This window comes from Pleurodeles waltl, chromosome 8 (genome assembly GCF_031143425.1).
Source record: "Pleurodeles waltl isolate 20211129_DDA chromosome 8, aPleWal1.hap1.20221129, whole genome shotgun sequence".
Taxonomy (NCBI): Eukaryota; Metazoa; Chordata; class Amphibia; order Caudata; family Salamandridae; genus Pleurodeles; species Pleurodeles waltl.
In genome coordinates, this window is record NC_090447.1 from 1,331,165,481 (window position 1) to 1,331,185,686 (window position 20,206).

Below are 20,206 nucleotides of genomic sequence, written 5' to 3' on the forward strand. Positions count from 1 at the left end.
TCAAACTGTTATTTTTCACTTGCTAAGGTATATTTTCCTGATACTTAACAGCAGGAGCCCATTTCTTCAGCGCTCCCTACATTACCGAGCATTACAACTATAACCCACCATGTATAACGGATCCGACCTCAAGTGCTTATCTACATAGGAAAGTTAAAGTATAGCACAATATAATTATTTAATTTCAGAACTGGAGTAGCGGATAATGTTTTTCACTTGCTTTACTTCACCACAGCAGCTTTCACAGGCAAGATTAAAAAACATTGATATTCCTGAAACTTTAGCATGTATATTAGAAATCACTTGAAACTTAGTAAGCAGTAATGGATCTCCAGTGTCGATATGCTCGGAGTCCGCGACCATATAAACGTCTTTCTTTGCTGCTCAGCAGCCTACTGTGAGTGACATTACAGTCTTGATGTGATTGTGCCATTTGATGTGATTGTTCTGTTTTCAATTACTTTTGTTTTAGAGTGCTTCGAGGGTTTTCCATTACAGAGATTATTGTTTAAACCTTGGGTGCAACACACTGTTTTACTTTTCAGGATGTGTGGCTCTTTGGTGTCCATGGCCTCTCCAGGGACTCTTTCCAGTTTTTCACTAAGCTGCGGGCTCTGTTGGGCACTGCAGTTCAGGCCTAGTGTTTTTCAGGCCATTTCTTCAACCTGGTCACTGACATTGGGAATGTCCGCAGTGGGCCTACAAAAGTGTATGAGCTGTTTCTTTACGTCAATCCCCTTTCACAGTTTGATGTGTGCAACGCAAAGAGAGCTGCCCACAGAGTGCACTTACCCGGAGTTACTCACCTACAGCTTTGCTCCAGCTGCTTCCAGGGTCACACACCACACCACATATTACCCCCGTCTCAGAGTTACGTAGAGTGCCAGGTGGTCCATTAATCACACACAATGGCTTAGGAGTAGAAAGCCCTTGATCCCACCACATCCTCCTCACTAGATCAGAGCACTTATGCACAGAAACTATGCTTCCCATCATATATCTTACACGGATTTAAAGCTGAGAAGTACATATTTGCCAAAGAATATGTTGAGTAATATAAATTCTGATGGATACTTTAACGCCATATTCCTCATTATATCCAAAACTTTGTCCATTGCAGTGGTCCCTTGCACCACTGGGAGGTGTTGTGCAGCTCCACCTTGATGCCATACTTCCCACGACGTCACAAACTATAGCTGTATATAAGCGCCACTCCTGTGCGCTGACATAATTTCCTTTCTTTCTGCATCCTCAGATGCTAACCCAGATTTCCACTCCCAATTGTGTTGGTTTACATCTAAAACAATTTCACTGGTGTGCTAGGGAACAATGTCACCACCCAAAACTACCGGTCAAGCCATGTTGTGACTGCAGGAAGCAGGTGTCAGTCACGGACACACTCAACGTTTGTTTGTTGTGTCTGATATAAGGGCACAACTCTAAGTCATGTGATAAGTAAACCCTCATGCACCTGAAGGTAATCCGAGATCAGAAGGTGAAGTGGTATGTTACTGAATAGGTTGCGGCCTTCGCGGAGGTCCTGATTACATTCGCAATGTCAGCCCTCCCCCACTTGAGGTCTCTGGCCAATGAACCGTTTCTTCAGTTGAGGCCAAAGCATCACAACTTTCCCCGGCCGTCCTTGACCATGCAAAATATGGCGGCCTTCAGGAAGAGCATACTGCAAATTTTTGGTGTGCTTCTGGCTCCCTCTGGGGTGCCTTTGGGTCCAATAGAACCATAGGCAGTTCCTTCCCCAGTGGCATCTGCCCTCTCTCTTGAGAACCATTACCAGACCGGTACTGATGCCATTACATATTTCTACTCCAACCCGCTACCCCAATGTCTGTGCAGATGCCACTGGCAACAGAAGATAACCCAGTGCTGACACTATCAAGCCTCAAACCGACTTTGGCTCAAGCCCGACTGACAGTGTGCTACAAAATAACAAAAGCACAACTAGTCGTCATGCAACCTGATTCTAACCCAGTACCTGCAGAGCCTCCATTATCTCTGACTCTGATCCTGTACCAGAGCAGGGGGCATCCCAAGATGTTAAAAGATAATGATTGTGGATTTGTGATGAGAATGACTTGCTCCACCCTCACAATACTGATGATGCTTAATACAAGGATTTAAAAAACGCCAGTGGGCTGGACACCTCACCTGAGAAGAGCGTGGCTCTCCACTTGTTCCACCAACAGAAGAAAGTGCTTCATTTGCAGTTGTGGTCCAGAGGGCAGCTGAAGTAGTAGAACGGCAGCTACCCTTTGTTGCAACCAAAACAAATGTTCTGACTAAGGTCTTGCAGCCAGGGCCAACCATTTCTAAGCCCTTGCTTCTTTTTAACTATGTGTTTTCTGATACTTTTTGGCCACCTGGTTAAAGCGTTGTTTTTGCCCGCCTCTGAGTAGGCAGGTAACCTAATGTCGCAGACTGGTGCCTGGTGACTGGGATTTTCTCACAAAGCACCCCATTCAAGGGTACAAGCCTCAACCAGTAAGATCAACCGTAACTCATTTACTACTATTCTTTTAGATATGTAATCCCAGAAACTTGATGATTTGTGCAAGCGCATGTTCTCTTCGGTCAGTTCAGCAATGCACTCTGTAAATGCTTACTGTTTGCTGGGCTGCTACATATTTGCAATTTGAGACATGGCCAGCTAGGTTTTGATGGCTTTTCCGGAAGACTTTAGTGTTTCTTTGGTCTGGACTATCATTGATGGTTTCGGGGGAACCTGGCCTGGGAGTTTGAGCTGAACTCCTCCCATTGGAACAGAGTCAGAAACAGAAGAGTATTTCCCTGCTCACATTTGCTGACTTTGGTGCCGGGCTGGGGTGAGACTGCATCCCCCATACACCTCTGTTTGCAAGGTGGGAGCGGAGGAGGCAACACACTACAAAAGTGCCAGACGAGTCCCGCAGCACGAGTTCAGCTGAGTAGTTTCCTACCCACATTCACAGACTTTGGTGCAGGTCTGGGGTAGGACTACGTCCCCTTGACATCTCTGTTTGCAGGGTGGGGCCTAGGAGCAGAGGAGGCGGTGCTACTAAAGCACCAAACAAGTCCCACGTTGTGGGATGCGACCGGGCCAAGACGGGCCTGTCAGAGACCGACAGAGGCCAGGCCGGGCCTACCCTCTTGGCCTCTGCTTCCTGATAGCTGTTCTGTCACCTCAACCATAAGTTATTGTGTGTCATGTTAATCTATTCCTTTTATTGGGGACTATGGGGGTGTAATAGGGAAAGGAAAGTTGCTTCTATAGCTCCTGTGGACCCTCCAGTGGGTACTCATACTCAGCCCCGCACAACAATTGACAATTTTCTGATGCAGTCTGTGGATGTCATATCCAACTAAACAAAGCTGGTGGAACTGTAGCTTTCCCTTACAGCTTAGAACCTTGCCTCATGCTTGTCACCTATGGTACTTGGGCTCCCCCGTTAACATACACACCATTGTTCCCACCGATTGCCCTTCCAGCATGCAAACTCTACTCAAAGGGGACGGTGAAGTTACTGGAGAGGGAGATGATATCGGAAAAGGGGTGGATTTAAATAGTAGTATTGAAATTTCTGCCTGCTTGCCTGACTCAGAACCAGTGGTGAAACAAAGGAAAAGGATGCAGAAATCCAAGTTGAGTAACCCAAAACAGGCACAGGTGACACAAAGGCAGAGAGTGGCGCCAGCCTTGCCACCACCTGGCCCTGATTCATGGGGCATTATAAGCGGACGCCTTAGTGAGCTATTGGATCATAAATTGTGCCCTGTGTATGACTGGCTTGACGCCATTGAGGCCAGCTTAAAAAGTCAGTTAAAATCCAGTAAGGATTGTCTCGATGTCCATTTGCTGGCACAGCCACCTGTAGCTGCTGGAGCAATCCCCTCAACATCTGTTTAGAAACCAACTGCTAATACCAGGGAAGTAGGGGAAAGAGGTGGCAATAACACTTAGACATGTGATATAGCTTCTGGGGCATCCTCTACAGTCCAGGGGTATTCAAACTGGGGGTCCTCAAGTAATCCCAGGGGGGGGCGCAAGGCTCTGGCCAAAAGAAGCTTTGGCAGATAACAGTGCTTTGTGTTAAGCAGATAAACGTTTATTGCATTTTTAAAAGGGTAACAGAACTTAACTGCAATCTTTAAACAAGTCTAGACATATTTAAACATTGCCAACTTAATAGAATAATTGTGAAAACTTCTAAGGGCGCCCTATTATTTTTTTTCCCCATTGGTGGGGCTCAGCATTAACAAGTTTGAAAACCACTGAACTACACTGTCACCCCGGTGGACAGGTATCAGGCACCCTTGAAACGACTTGAGAACCATTCAGGCAGAAGGCCAGCTAGCATAGTCCGTCTTTCCGTGATCAGTCTTCCCCAAGCCTCCTGCCCGTACTTAGTTATCTTAGCCAATGTGCCCAACTTGCCTGCCGGCTCATCTGAGTCAAGGCTGGCCCTAATAAAATAAGGTGACATACTGGCTGAATAATAATGTAAGTTGCCAGAGGGACTTCTATAATGAGATAATTTTTGTCTGCCCAGTGGGAGGCATTGGGCCCTTGCAAAGACAATTCCCAGGGAACTCTATAATGATAAACTTTCGGAGCCCTTGGATCACTGGTGAAGTTTCGGCTCAAGCTAGAGCTGCCATGATATAGTCAAGTCTTATAAAGATTCTGCTGTTGGGCTTTATTATTATTTTTTTTTACAAACTCTTACAAAGCCCTTCCTCCATCGAGTAACAGGTTGAACACAGAACTTCACCTACTGTCTGGACATAGATTCATAGTCCTCGACAGCTTGGAAAACAATCATGCCTGGGAGAGTGACTGTGCCACAACTGTTGCTGATCATAGGGCTAATTTACATGTGACTTGCAGCCCGTTGAGTTGTGTGATCTCCCTCCATGATCCGGAAACAAGGTCCAGATAAAGGTCTTATAATATGACTCATGGAGCCATCCAGGTGCATCCCCATGTCAGAGATTGTTTGTGGGGAAAGTAATGATTATGGCCTCGGCTGTCAAGACGTGGAGGCAAAACCAAAGGTAAAACCAAAAACTCACCCAAAAGGTTTGACCGTAGTCACCTGCCATAGATGGATTTTACACTCTGTTCAAACCAGCACTCGCATCATCAACAGGGAGGGCACAGGATGGTCTTGTCACTTTTGTTTCTGTCTTAATTACAAATGTTAATGTTTAACTTAAATGGTCCTCACCACAGTTTTTGGTTTCCATGATATCACAAATGGGGGAGTATGACATCTTGGTGATAAACGTTTATAATAATGTTTTTACCCAACAGGTGTTTAAAGTAATTGATGATTTGGCCGACTTTTTGGAAAGTCTTTTCCTACATTTAAATAAGTAGGTTGATTTGTCATGATAAGGGGATTTTAACATTTCATTATGTACCCTGAGAGATAGTCATCTGTGTGCTCTTCCTTTAGAAAATATGGAGCCTATTATGGTTTGCTTGATAGAAAAATCAACCCAACCATCTATATTAATGGAGTTTGAGCACTTATGCGAGTCAATTGCAGTGGGTTAAACTTGTAATAAGCCAAATAATGAGGCACTCTTACATTGATGGTTTAGCAACACCCGCACTGCTGCCGACAAACGCTTGAAGTCCATGTCCAAATCATCACCCTGTTGTTTAACGGATGTCCAAAATGCTATGCGTGAGTACAAGGCTATATTGTAAGAAAGGAAAAGGGAAATAAGAAGTAAAGCCTGACAGGACTTATCAGCTGCTAATGTATTGAGGGATAGCACTAAGTTCTGGGAATAAATTAATCACCTGTTCTTATCTGACTGTCATACCCCCAAGGTGGAAGTTTTGATCCCGGAAGATGAGTGGGTGACCCCTAGAGTCTTTCAACCTAGTCATAGAAGTCTGCAGGCAAATGATGCCCCAACTAGGCCCGTCATTTCATATTCAGCCCCAGTGCCCCTTAACACCTTCGATTTAAATGAAGTGGTCATGACTATCAACCAGTCTGCCCTAGAGAAAGCCCCAGACCTGATGGGGTACCAGTTGATTTTTTTTTAATTTATTTTTTATACCCATGGGGTCCAGTGCTAGCGTGTTACAGAGTGAGTTTGAGGGTACTGTTGCTGAATCTTGCAGATCAGCCATTTTAGTTCCCATCTTTAAAAAGAGTGACAAATTAATGGCATCTTGTTATAGACCAATCCTCCTCATTGATTTCACCACAAAAATTATGGGGCGAGTAATTCTGTCCCGCCTGGAGACTTGGGTGGAAGGGAATAAGTTACTTACACCAGCCCACTTTGGATTCAGACCTGGCATAGATACAGTAGTTCAAACATTAAATCTACACTTTATCGTAAGTAAATATGTGAAAGCAAAAATGGGGGCTATTAATATAGCATTCATTGAATTATCAAGTGCTTTCAATTAAGGCAACCATGATGAGAAATGAGGGTTGAACCAGAACTTCTTACTCTAATAAAATGCTTGCATTATGATCTGAAAGTCTTTGTGGCCCTCAGGGGGAACAAACATCACAAATAGAGTCCCTATGACAGGGATGTATATTAGCCCCATTCATTTTCCTGATTTACATAAATGGAACAATGGCTAAGTAAGGACTTTCCAAGGATGGGAGACCAATCAATACTAATACTTTTATACGCAGATGAAGCAATACTGATCACCTGCATGGCAAATGGTCTCAGGGGCTTTTGGATCACTTTTCAGACTATATGAAGGGCTTGGATTTAAAAGTGAATCATTCAAAATCCTACATAATGACTTGTGGGCTACTAAGCACTAAAGCTGTGCACCTTAATATGGAGGAAACATCTCTTTAAAAAATAATAATAAATAATTTTGGTAATCTAGGGATAATTTTTATTCCTCCCTAATGTGGAAGTCACATCTCCTAATGAAATCTCAACAAATGGGAAGTGATATGGAAGCCATTTTCCACTTTGCATGGAATCTAAAACACAAACCATTAGCTGAGATAATAGCCCTTTATAAAACAATGCACCTTTGACTTCCCTATATGGGGCGGGGGTTTCAAAATGCGGATACACTCCCAACGCATAGAAAATGGCTTCACACGCAGGTTGTTTGTGGTCCCCAAAAACTCTGCTAGCTTTGTCTGCCATGAGGAGTTGGGCATACCGTTCATAGGGGACCAATTACGGGTAGCCCCATTTCTCTTATGGATTAAATGTTGGCAAAATCCAGAGGCTGGTTTGGTAAGAGTGAGTATGTCCGATTGTTTATCCCCAGAAAATGTAAATAGAATACCTTGGCTTACATACTTAAAATCATCCTTCCAAAAATTGGCCCTAATAGAAATGTTCTTTGACCCCCAAAGTCTTGTTGCAGATGCTAAAGAGATTGTGAAATGTCATTATATCGAGCCATGTTTGGCTGAGAGATTACAGAGTGCGCTCCACCGAAGACTGTTGAATCCTGTTTGCAAATATCAACTGTCAAAAATGCAGAACTATATTTGCAATAGATAGAGAACCCAATTTATCAACCTTATCTCAAATTTTTTAGACTGAATTGAATTCATTTTAAAGTTGCTTTCCCAACACAATGCGTTGGGCAGTGTGAATTACCCCCATGTCATTGTAATAATGTCACAAAACAGAACACGTCTCACTTTATCTTATTCTGTTCACTATACTCTGGTCCAAGATCCACTTTTTTGGCACCTCTGTTTCATTTGTCAGAGATTAGCCAATACCTGATAGCCATAAAGTATTTACAAAAATTATCTTCGATAGATATATGCCATGCAGTTTTAAATTTTATCAGGAGTGCATTCGAAATTAGAAAACATTATGAATTAATAAACCTCTAATGACTGTATTTAAAATAAATGTTATGCATTTCGCTGATTAAAAAAGTCATTTCTTTTTAATGTTGAGAGCAGATTTTAGAATGATACTGTAGACATTGTTTAAAGCCGATGCAATGACCGATGACTATTTTAACATCTATTATGTATTTTATTGCTGTGCTTGTATAACAAATCTTATTGCTCTATGTGTGAGTTTTTTTATGGCAAATGCCAAGTAAAGATGAATTGACTGATTTGCACATGGTGTTCCATCCACCACTTTGTTTTTGATGCTGTTTTTAACCCTGACACCTTTGTGTATTTATTATTGCCCACTAACACTAGTTCCTGGTATTAATTCAACCAATCCACACATATTTTTTTTCTTTTTCTCATCCCGTAATCCAGCATCTTGAATGTAATTAATTAGACTGCATCTGAAGGGGAATATGATTTAAATACTTGGGTTATTTTATTATGGGACATCAGGCCAACACCAATCGATTATTACAGGAGTGACATCTATGAATTGTATAGTTAATGGTCTTGGGGGAAAACCTTAATTTTTATATTTCTACTTTCTGTATTTAAATCACATGCATGGAGCATGTTTGCGTTTCTCTTTCCATGCTTAGATTTAAAAAAAAAGTGGGGGAGTAATGTGGTGACCCAAAGCCTCAGGACTTCAACGAAATGCCTATAGGAGCTGGCACCTCCCGCCACATAGCTTTGTTAAAATCAGAACGCTAATGGTGCTTTCGGCTAGCGGTCATTGGCCTGTCTCTCTGTTTTCTCTTTCAGTTCACTAGTGGCAGTGAATGCCTGCCTCTTGGATCCAAGTCTAACAGCAAGGCCTCCGGGGGACCTTTAAGTTATTCAGAATGCTTTGACTGCCTAGTAGGTGACACTGTTGCACTGTCTGCCTTCTCACTCATTTTTAGGTTGAGTCTACCTGACAGCACACGCTGTCTTGTTGAAAAAGATCTATTGTCACCTTGCCAAGAAATTACAATGGGCTTAAAGCCTGCTCATTGCTTACCATCATTTAGCTTTTTTGTCACTGTCTTCTTGCTTCTTATTCGATGGTTTGCCTTGTCCATCTTGGTTTTACCCTTCATCGGAAGCATATCCTCTTTACCTGTGCCGTTCCACTGCTCACTTTTTAGGAACTATTTTTTCTTTTGCTTAAGTACTCCAGAAGAGTACATGTCCTTTCCAGCTGTTTCCCTTGTGTGCTTCTCTCCCCATCTCCATGCGGTTCTGTCTTGCCCCTGTGCTTTTCTCCACCACCCCCTCCCCACTCCGCTCTCTCTCATTTCTGTTTAAGCACTATACAAGTGCACGTGTTTTCCAGCTGTCTCACTTGTGCGCTTCTGTCCCTCCCTTTCTGCTACATTTTGCTCTCTCATCCATGTGCTTCTCTCCTTTGTACTGCTTACTCTTGTCAATGTGCTTCTTTCCCCCTACCCTGCGCTCTGTTTTGCTCTCTTTCGCCCGTGTGCTTCTGTAGTGTTTTCCTCCTAGAGTTGCCACCTTTCTCAAAGAAAAGTACTGGCCCTTTAGGAATGTATTGGTGTTCTGAAAGGGGCAAGTGTGGATGCTGTTGTAGGAGTTTGTGTACTGTCCTGTGTATTATTTTTAGGTTTCCCCTTCAGCGCAGATGCTCTGTCAGTAAAATCTATTGTATACAAAAAAAAAACGTAAAAAGCGGACTTAGAGCCCGCTCATTGTTTACCTTTGTTTGGCTTCAGATCGCTTACCTTTTCTTCCTTTTGCTTGGTCAGCGCATCCTGCTTCTTTAAGGTCTCCCACTTACAGTCCCTGCTGTGGTGCATGGACCTAGTACAGCTTCCTGTATGCAGCCAGTGGCAATCCACTGGTCGTAGACTCCTGCAGGTACTTTGTTTTTCTTATCAACATGCTGTCTCCAAGAGAGCATGTTTCCAGTCTCCCGACCTTCCCTCCCTACCTCCCCTGTGTTAACCCCCCCACCCCTTCAGGGTACTCCCAGCCTCCTCACCCTGGCTCAGCTAGGGTTTGGTTTCTGTTTTTTTTGGTTCACTTATTTATATAGGGCAAATTCTAGTTGAGCGCATCACCTGTTTTACTGAGGTGGAAACAGTCCCAATTCCAGCCCTTTCTCGTAGGATTAATTAAAAAATACAGTGCACATTAACAAATATGTAAATAAATGTTTTGCCTCTCGGAGAAGTTTGTTTACTTGACCTTATAAATATTGCCAGAAACTGCTGACAGTGCATCTGGGCAGTGCCTATTACGTGGCGTGACTATTCTCATTGCCATACAATCTTTTATCTGTGATTTTACCTGTTCCTTTTCTGCCAGATCAAATATTCCACTTTCCTGCTTTTTCCTCATCCCAAAAAGCCTGCTAGATTAATCAAACAGTTAACCACTCACTATTGGCATTTGGCGCGATTTCAAACCTTAAAACAGGCAAGGCCAAATCAGTCTTTCATCCTTCAGAGGTTGGCAAACTGCATGCCATTAAAATGACAATACTATCATCCATTATTCACTTGGCTTATAATCACCAGGATCTACAAAAAAGAGTTTTAGAAATAATCAGTTATATTTTTATGGAGAAGACAAGAATGACACCTGGCAGCACAGTTCATCTTTTAAGACCTAGGCTATTATTGTTCCATTCATTATTTTCATTACTATTGTAAGATGCCATATCCATAACGAATACAAATTCAGGTATGTAGAAAAGGGCTTATAATTCAGCAGCACAGCAACACATCCTGCAACCAGGACAGTTCAAAGTTTACTGGCTTAGCCTCCTGCACTCCATGATCAACATTCTCGTGGAATGCAAAACGCAGAGCAAAACATGACAATGGCATGTGCACATGACATGCAGGGAATAGAATACAACACATCTCCCTTCAAAGGAAAACAAAACGAAGAACAACAACTAACAGTAAACAGAAGCTAAGCTAACAACAACTCTATAGAAACTCTAAGGCCTATTTGACAAATTCAGTAAATCTCCCAGGTGGTCTTCTGATCCTGCTCCTTTCTTGAACCTTAGAAGCCACAGAGTCAGGATGCACGGAACTGACAGTGTTCTCACAGTTACGGTGACCATTTGTTCCATGTCCCCAAACTTCACAAGAAAACCTTCCACACGCTCTTTATCTTTTCTCATGACACCATCTTCAATTCCAGTTCCAACACACTTTGCAACTCTTTTCACATTCCGTAATTTTCCATCCTGCGTAATCACACAGTTTGTTAACACTTTAAGTACTTTCATGGGTTTGCCAAATCTGGAAAGACCTTTGTGCACAATTCCCTGTTTGCAGATCCTCACCCAATCTCCTATTTTGATTTGTCTTCTACTTGGCATCATACCATTCCTTGGACTAATCTTGCTTCCTCTTTACTCTTACTGCAGCATCACTGACATGATTTCTTTCATCCTTTTTCCCCCACTTCTCCTTGAACCACCATGGACACAAACTGGAAGCTGGTTCACAACTTTTTAACAATTTAAAAAGACTGACTCCTGTTGTGGTGTGGGGTGTAATGTGATAAGTCCACATTTGTCTCAGAGCATTTCTCCAATCCCCTCCTTGTTTGTATGCTTCTATGACATACTCTTTCAACACACTGTTAAAGCTTTCCACTTGACCATTCTCATGTGGTTCATGAAAGGCAGTAGTTACATGTTTAATGCCACAGTGCTTGTGGAAAGCTCCCATTTCAGAAGGTGTCAATTGAACTCCATTGTCTGTCACCAGCATTGACGGACAACCCTCTCTAGCAAACACTTCTTTGAAAAACGCAATGACTGCATTAGTAGACATCTGTGATACAAACTTCATTTCTGGCCACTTAGAATGATATTCTATGATGATTAAAGCAAACCGAGTGTCCACAGGTAGAAAATTAAATGGGTCAGAAATATAAAAATTCACCTTTTGCCAAGAGTGCTCCGGCAACTCCACGCACCTCAAAGGTGCAAAACTAACTTTCAACATAGTTTCACTAATTGCACACACTTCACATTCCCTGACTGTTCTGTCAATCCCAGGCCACCTAAAGTAATTTCACACAAGGCACTTTATGGCAGACATCCCAGGATGGCCTTTATGAGCTAACCTTAGAATTATCTCCTGTATCTCTCTGGGGGTTGGGGGAGGAACACGAAATCTCCTTCCAGTTTCAACTCACCTGCAACTTTGTACATAGATAAAAATTCTGACTTCACATCCTTCCGTTTTAGCCAACCTTCCATCATATATTTTTTTGTATTTGAAAAATCTCATCAGATCCTTCACTCTCTTTCCAAACCTCTTCTGAAATCTTCTCAAATTATCTGGACACTATTGGCCTCATTACAAGTTTTGTGGTCCCAACACCGGACCGCCAAACTCGCGGGAAGGACACCCATCCCATGGGCAAGGGCAGTGCAGTGGCCTTCCTGTGGCCCCCTGCACTTGTTATCTAACAGCCTTTTCATGGTGGTTAAACCACAGTAAAAATGCTGGTGGAAAACAAGGTAGTAATTAGCCAGGTGTCTGAGTTCAGACCATCAATGCTTGTGGGGCAGTCCTCAGACTCGTAATGAGGCCCTATGTCTTTTATGGTGGCAACCATTTCACATTCAACCGCAGTACTTCCATCAGTACTTTGCTGGCATGGCAAACGGGATAAAAAATCAGCTGTTATGTTTTTTTTCTGGAACAAATTCTGTTCTAAAACTACATTCTTGTAACCTTGAGGTGAGTCTGGCAATATACAGTGTAGAATTCCATTCTTCTCCAGGAGACATTATATTAATCAATGGTTTGTGATCCATCCTTAACAAAAAGTTACTGCCCAATACATAGTTTTTGAAATGTTCTATGGCCCAAATGCATGGTAATAGCTCCCTTTCGATCACAGCATACCTATGTTCAGTCTCACTCAAAGTGTGAGATGCAAATGCCACATTCCACTCTTACTTTCCACTCTTTTGGGACAGCACACCACCCACTCCACGCATGCTTGCTTCCACAGTGATCACACACTCCTTCCTCATGCAAAAAGGTTTGAGTGTAGGCGCTTTCACAATTTCTTGTTTTATCTGCTCAAAAGCCACTTGTTGTTTGTCTGTCCACTTAAACTCTATATTTTGTCTCAGATGTTCTCTAAAATGTTTCATCTTGGTGTCAAAATTTCCATTGAATTTACTGTAATACTCAGACATTCCTGAAAAAGAAAGTAACTGTTCTTTGTTCAATGGTGCTGGGACATTTTAATAGCTTCCACATTGGATTTTGTGGCACCACCCCATCACCCAACAGTGTGTTCAACAGATTTCTTAAACATTCTACATTTGCATCCCTTGAGAGTCAAACCATGCGCCTTTAACCTAGTACATACTTCGATGATATGTTTTAAGTGTTCTCCTTCCGTCCTAGATAAAATCAAAATATCATCTTGGAAACATTTCACATCAACATCTCTAAATATATGGAACCTAGCTCTCTGAAACACAGAAGCTGCTGAGTCTAGTCCAAAAGGCATTCTTGTATACTGATACAAACCCTGAGGCGTTACAAACGCTGTTAAATGTTTTGATTCTTCAGATAATACAAACTGGTGATATGCCGACCTGAGGTCCAAAGTGGAAAAAAACCTTTGCTCCCTCCAACATGGACACTACTTCATTAATGTTGGGCAGTGGATGACAGTCCACTAATATGCTGGAATTTAAGGCCCTCAAATCAACACGTAGGCCCTCATTACGACTTTGGTGGTCTTTTCTGCCAGTGCTGGCGGTCTTCAGACTGCCATATTACGAGTGCTGAGGGATTTCTGCCAAAAATCAGGTGGAAATCCATCAGCAGTCGTGCTGGCAGTCAGCGCTGAAGAGGCGGTCCCACCGCCAGCACGACCACGCCAAGAAGATGCCACATGCTGTATTACAACCAGTAATACGGCGTGGCAGTGTCCTGATGGTGGGGCACTGCAGTTGGTGGAAGCGCTGGGAGCCGTCCCTTTCAGGATGACCTCCTCGACCGACAAGATAGGTTGATCATCTGACAAGGGGGGGAGGTGTTGAGTGAGTGTGTGTGGTGTCTGCTTGTGTGTTTGAATGCAGGGGTGTTAAATGCATGCATATTTGAATGTATGAATGTTGGGCTGAGTGTGAGTGCATGTTTGAATGTATGAATGCAGGGCTGAGTGGAGGTCCGTGTATGTGTGAATGCGTGGGGGAGTGGGGTTGCATGAATGCGTTGTGGAGGGGGGAGTGTATGCATGCGTGCAGTGGTGTATATGTGAGGGTGAATGGGCATGTATGTTGAGTTTGCGTGGAGGTGTGTTTGTAGGAGTGTTTGGGTGCATGTGAGGAGGTATGATGATGTGTGTGCAAGTGTGTCCTGGTGACAGGAATGCTTATTCATGTCACCAGGATGCAATGCCAGCATTTTGCCAACGGTCCAACTGCCAGGAAAATTTGACGGTCTCCCGCCTCGTAATACCACTGGCAGTAATGCGGGGTCCTCTGTGCTGGAGGTGATCACCTCCATCACGGCGGATCGCGGAAAAGCAGCAGGACGGGTGGGGATCCGGCAGTTTGGCTTTAGCCAAACCGCCAACCTCGTAACATGCCGGTCTTCAGCACCAGCCCATTGGCGGTGAGACCGCCACTGCTGCCCTGGCTGTCTTCAGACTCAATTTTTTTTCAGGCTTGCAGGCTAAAACTATTGGAGAAACACATTCTGCAGATTCAGTTTCTTCAATAATATTGTCTTTGACCAATCCATCCAACTCATCCCTCAATTAATCTCTCATGTTGATGGGCATCCTCTTCAATTTCTTTCTAACTGGTACAGCATTAATCTTAACATTGATTGTGTATACAAAACGTTTTAATTTAATTAATTTTTCAGTAAACACTTCTGGGAATCATTCTTTGACCAACCTTTCACCATTACCCCCATCAATGCACAGCACTTGTTCATAACACAGCAACACCGTTTCTCACACAGGAAATTAAAAATTATTCCCAACTTCCACTGGTCCCTCGAACCCAGCACATTCACACCTTTCACAGCCACATATAGTTTATTAGATGTGGCTCTCCCTTTAAATTCTATCTTCCACACACGTAGCCAACCATATCAGTGGTACATCCATCGAAATACTCTGCAATTATATCTGATGGTTGTAAAGTACCAATGTCATTTAATCCATCAAATTTCCCATGAACTAATCTCTGTTAATTATAGTCCAAGGAGAACCCGAATCTGCCATTATATTAAGCTCCACACTCCTTACTTTGACCACGGCATCTAGGAGGATTTTTCACAGTATGTTCATTCGTACTTTGTTCGGATTTTGTATAGATAAGACAGTGCTACTGCTAGCGTTTGCACTTTTTTCACATTCACACGTATGTTTGCTTATTCCCACATCAGCAGTGCATGACACCTTGTCCCATGTTTGAGTAGAATTCCTCCTGTTCTTTCTGCAAACTTTTGCAAAATGCCCCACACAACCACACTTCTTACATCCTTTGTGACCGCAGGACACAAAACATATGGTGCTATATGTGTGCTGCTACCGAATCTATACACGTCCCTGCTCTCTCTGGCTTCTCTGATCTCCAACTAGCTGAAGAAATATTTGTTCTTTGCTGATTTGCATTAATGCCATTTATGCGAACTTCATCTGAATGTTTAACTGCACACAGATCCTCAGCTGACCCTACATGCATGCTGGTTTCTTTCACAGCTGACATTCACTATTCGGATTGCTCTAGAGCCTTCACTGGTGTAATAGCATCTTGTAGTTTGGGATCACGTATAATCCTTAACTATTCTTGGGTTTTCTTATTTCTCACATGCACTATAATCTGGTCCCTTATCATTTCGTCTGACAAAGTGTCAAAACTGCAATTCATGGACAACGCTTTTAACACTGTCAAAAAGTCATCAAAGGACTCTCCATTTTGTGCTCTGGTATAAAACTTGAATCTATTAAGCGCAACATTAGTGGTAGGTTTAAACTTTACTTCCATTCTCGGAATGGCTTCTTTGTACACATCTGAGTCACCTTGTTCACCAGTAGGTATCACTTGGGGCAAAGCTAAAAACAACCTGTCCTTCCGAGCCAAGACAGTGTAATGGAATATTTTTCTTCCATTCTGCAGCCATGCGTTCACCTTTATTTGCTTTTATGTATTGATGAAGTCCTCTTCCCATCTGATCCAGGTAATGGGAGCTTCTTCTTTATTTTGTAAAAATGTGGCTGGTGGATCAACCTGCATAGCGTCAATACCAACTTACCACAGTATAAACAAAGATTTGTGAAAAAGCTCTGGCTTATTCTATCAATCAAACTGATCTTTAGGGATCCTTGAGAGACTGCACCTTTCGCTCCAAAACACAAGTAATTAGGAAAATATACACAATAAAACAATGTATCCTGCCGAAGAATAACTGTGAAAATCCCAACGATTCTGTCCATGTTACAGTGCTGCACTCGATGGCAGGGTACCTCCTTCACTCGCCACCATTGTAAGATCCCATATCCATAATGAATACAAATCCAGAAATGTAGAAAAAAGAGTTTAATTGAGAAGCACAGCAACACACCCTGCAACCAGGGCAGTTCAAGGTCTACTGCCTTTGCTTCCTGCAAAACATAACAATGGCATGTGCATAGGACATGCAGGGAATAGAAACAACACCTATTTATAGCCTCAAATTATAATGCGCAGTGCCTCCCCTTTTGGTTAATGCAAGTCGCTTGCCTCCACCCCCCCAAACAAGTTTGTTTTTAGTAAGCCTTTTATATCAGTGGTTCTCAACTTTTTGACTTCTGTGGACCCCCACTTTATCAGTACTGGAACTCAAAGACCCCCACTGACTCAATATTGGAATCCGGGAACCCCCCACTAAGTCATTACTGGAAGAAGGGGACACCCAGCCTAAATATTGAGATTTGAACCACAAAACAATACACATAAAACTAAGAAGCAAGCGTTCATCAAACACATACTCAAATGACAACATATTTTTTTTTATTTACAAAGAAATATACATTTTAAAAAAACATTTAATTTGAATAGGAAGGTTGGAGTTTTTCTTCGTTCAGTTGAAGCCACACATCGTCCATTCTGTACTCTGTTTGATGCGCCTGCGCTGCTCTCAGGAATCAGTCTAAGATACTCATTTAATTTTTAGCCTCCAATTTCAAATTCCTTGACATTTACAGTGCGTTTTAAAATGTGCAGTTGTACATTTAGCCACTTTATTGATATACACTTTAGTAATCTGTTAATATTACTTAATTTTCTAAGCAGTCAGGGGCTCGCTGAGGAGGCACCACTACCCCCAGGGGTCCCCGAGCCACAGGTTGGTAACCACTATCTTATATTATCCAAAAACTCACCGGGGACTTCGCGAGGAGGCGTTCGTGCCAGGGGAAAGAACAAATCTGGGCTTCAAAGCCTTGATTGGCAGGCCCAAAGTCAGCAGAACAGACACATTTCAAGTCGAGGATTTTGAGATGCAGAAAGTGCGGTGTTTGGAAACATCGGCATATTAGGCCCTAGAGGTAATGTAAGCATTATGTATGAAAGTGTAATAACCAGTGATTTCGGGAGACACTGAGCATGATGGGTCATCCCGAGTTACTGAACTACTGCTGTAAACGCACTCAGAGACTGCACAACCAGGCCCAGGCTGGCAGGCAATTACTATCAGATACATTTCGGATACGTTCCAAACTTTACTCTTTTCCAAATCCCGGGTTTATGCCTGGATGTGCATTTCACGAGAATGCCACCTGTTTGAATTCCACCAAGTATCTACAGATTTAGAGCATGCATCGTTGTGTCAGGTTCAGCCTTTCTGTATTTCTTGATCAGTTCCTATTTCTGCCGAAAACAAAGATGGTTAGGATGTTTTGTGTAATATTTTGAAAGTTATTGTTTTGTTTCACTGCACAATTCCGTGCAGCAGATGCTTAAGAATGTACAATATAATGTTGAACCTTTAAAAATATGTACCCTCCCCCCACCCCGTAGTTCAATTTGAAAAACAAGCACACAAGTTGTCCGCGAGATCGCATCGCCCAAGAATTCCAAAATGAAGGACATGAAAGCGACAGATTTCATGTACATTTGCCCAAAAGTCTAACAGACCTTCGCCACAACTGCAACTCCGACTTGGCAACTCGCTGTCCTGTGCAACGTTTAAAAAACACATTGTCAAAGCCAGTACATCTCGCACAGGCGAAACCTCTTGGCTTTGCCAGTGCTTGTTCAACACAGCTATTCTGTCTCAGTTTCCTTTAAAAAGTACTTAGGAATATATGAACTATTCCTCTGGCACGCTTTCATGGCGTTTTGTTGCTTTCAGTTTATTTTCCAAAGGTTTGAAAAAAAGCAGATTTTAAGGATTTTCCTGCTATTTTTCCCTGTCCAGCACTGAAAATACCACCCACGCCAGTAAAATACTGGTCAAGCGGCAACCTTACCCCTCCGTCTTTTTGCTCTCCTCCATGTGCTGCTTTTCCCCTTCCTTCCACCCAGCTGCTCCTCTGTAATGAATTCTTATTTTTTTTATTTACCATTTCAAGTGGCTTGCACCACCTTGAATCGGTAAATAAATAAATAATGGCAACAAATGATGATGGTGCCATAAAACTGGTGCAAGAATGCGTTCACACATTCGCGTGTCAGTAGAATGACGTGACCCCCATGGTGTCTTTTTTTGACGAGGCTGCAGCTGTACATTATCGCCAAAAGCAATTGGCAAAGCCAATAGGTCCCAAAGGTGAGATCTAGTGAGTTTACCAATTATGACGTCTTGTTAATAAATGCATGTGATAACTTTGAGCTCGCAGTTGTTGAAAAAGACGTCGTGTGGATTAACTGTGACTAGAACAGCGAAGCGGTGTGTTATTTATAGCTTTGGGTATTATTTCCTTGTTGAATTCCCCCAAGTGCAGTGATAGGCTTCTCTTTCGTTGTCCTCGCCCAGAACAATCATTTACTGTTTCTCAATTAAACCTCCGCGTCACCGTGAATGCTGCCAGTTCTCGATTCCATTTTATTAACCATATGCTCCGAGCCCAGTAGCCTCATTACAAGCTCCAGGGCTGCTGCTTTGTCAGCCAGAAGGGACACGTCTCAGTGCTCTAAACACGTGCCACACGCCCCTACTGTATGTCTGTGCGGTTCGGAAAAGGCTCCTTTAATAACAGCGAGTAAATGAAAACAAATTCACGTAGGTCATCACAGAGCTTCCTCAGTCACAAAGCACACATTAAGCAGCTTTCTATGAATTGTATTACAAGGCCCCTCCTTTACACGTGGTCATGATTTTCTACCTGTTACAGTCACGAACTAAAATACCTAACACAAAGTCAGTTATGAGTAAAAACTAAAAAAAAAAAAAACGGTTGCTGTGTCACGCGCATGCCGCCTTCTGTGACAACCACAAGTAATTAATGAACAATGGCTCCCCTGTGGCCCATTGCTTAATTTGTGCGTGATGTTTCCGGTGCTGAGCACCGGTACTTATTTTTGAGGGCCGGCACTTATTCTTCTGCTCCCAGCACTTGCTGCGAGCAAAAGGCACAAATGGGAAAGACGGAGGACGAGGAAAACGAAAAAGCGTCACAATGGGAGAAAGAAGAAAGCTGCAAGAGTGAGCTGGACGAGCAGGGAGTGAGTGTAAATGGATTGAAGAGGCCCGAGATGGCTTCAGGATTACGCTGCCTCAATATTCGTGCTCCCACATTTAATTGCAGCAGCCACGTGTTTACGAGGAGGGCTTTGACATATTATTTATTATAAATATTTATTTACAAGTTAAGCACTGCTGTGGTCTAATGTAGTCCTTCTCCAACAGGTTGGGTGCGATCGCAGTAAAAACCTCGTGGATATTTGCGGTGAGAAGAACTTTGAGGCCTTCGTAGGCGATGCTTTGTCGGTGCCACTGAGAAGTTTTTCTTTCGATGCGGTTATCTCCATTGCCGTAATACACCACTTCTCCACCGAGGTAAGGGTAGTAGTGAGAACCTATAGAAATAAAAAGAGGTGTTTCAAATAGTTCCTAAAACATTACTGTTGTTTCATCTTTCGTCATTAAGTATCTGTCTTGTATTGTATTACAGCATTTGTATAGCGCTTAATAACCCATTGGGGGCGCTGATGCGCTTACCTACTTGAGTAGCGTGCTACACCTTGTGGGGTGGTGTGAGGTTGGAAGAATGTTGATTTTATTTTGATCCTGTGCGGTACGTCTTTCAGTGTCGTGCGTCGTGGCCACCGAGGTGCAGTTATAGTATTATGGGCCGCAGCGCCTAGCTGTAGTCTCGCAACATGCTTTTGGCGG

At 42.8% G+C, this 20,206-nt stretch overlaps 1 protein-coding gene across 3 annotated transcripts in view; it reads left to right on the forward strand.

The window, feature by feature from the left end:
- Positions 1-20,206, forward strand: part of ALKBH8 (alkB homolog 8, tRNA methyltransferase) — a 373,549-nt gene that overhangs the window by 280,020 nt on the left and 73,323 nt on the right. For all 3 annotated transcript variants that reach the window (XM_069202338.1, XM_069202337.1, XM_069202340.1), the window contains one exon: positions 19,721-19,870. In XM_069202338.1, the coding sequence (XP_069058439.1) occupies positions 19,721-19,870 (150 nt within the window). The remainder of the gene's footprint in view (positions 1-19,720; positions 19,871-20,206) is intronic.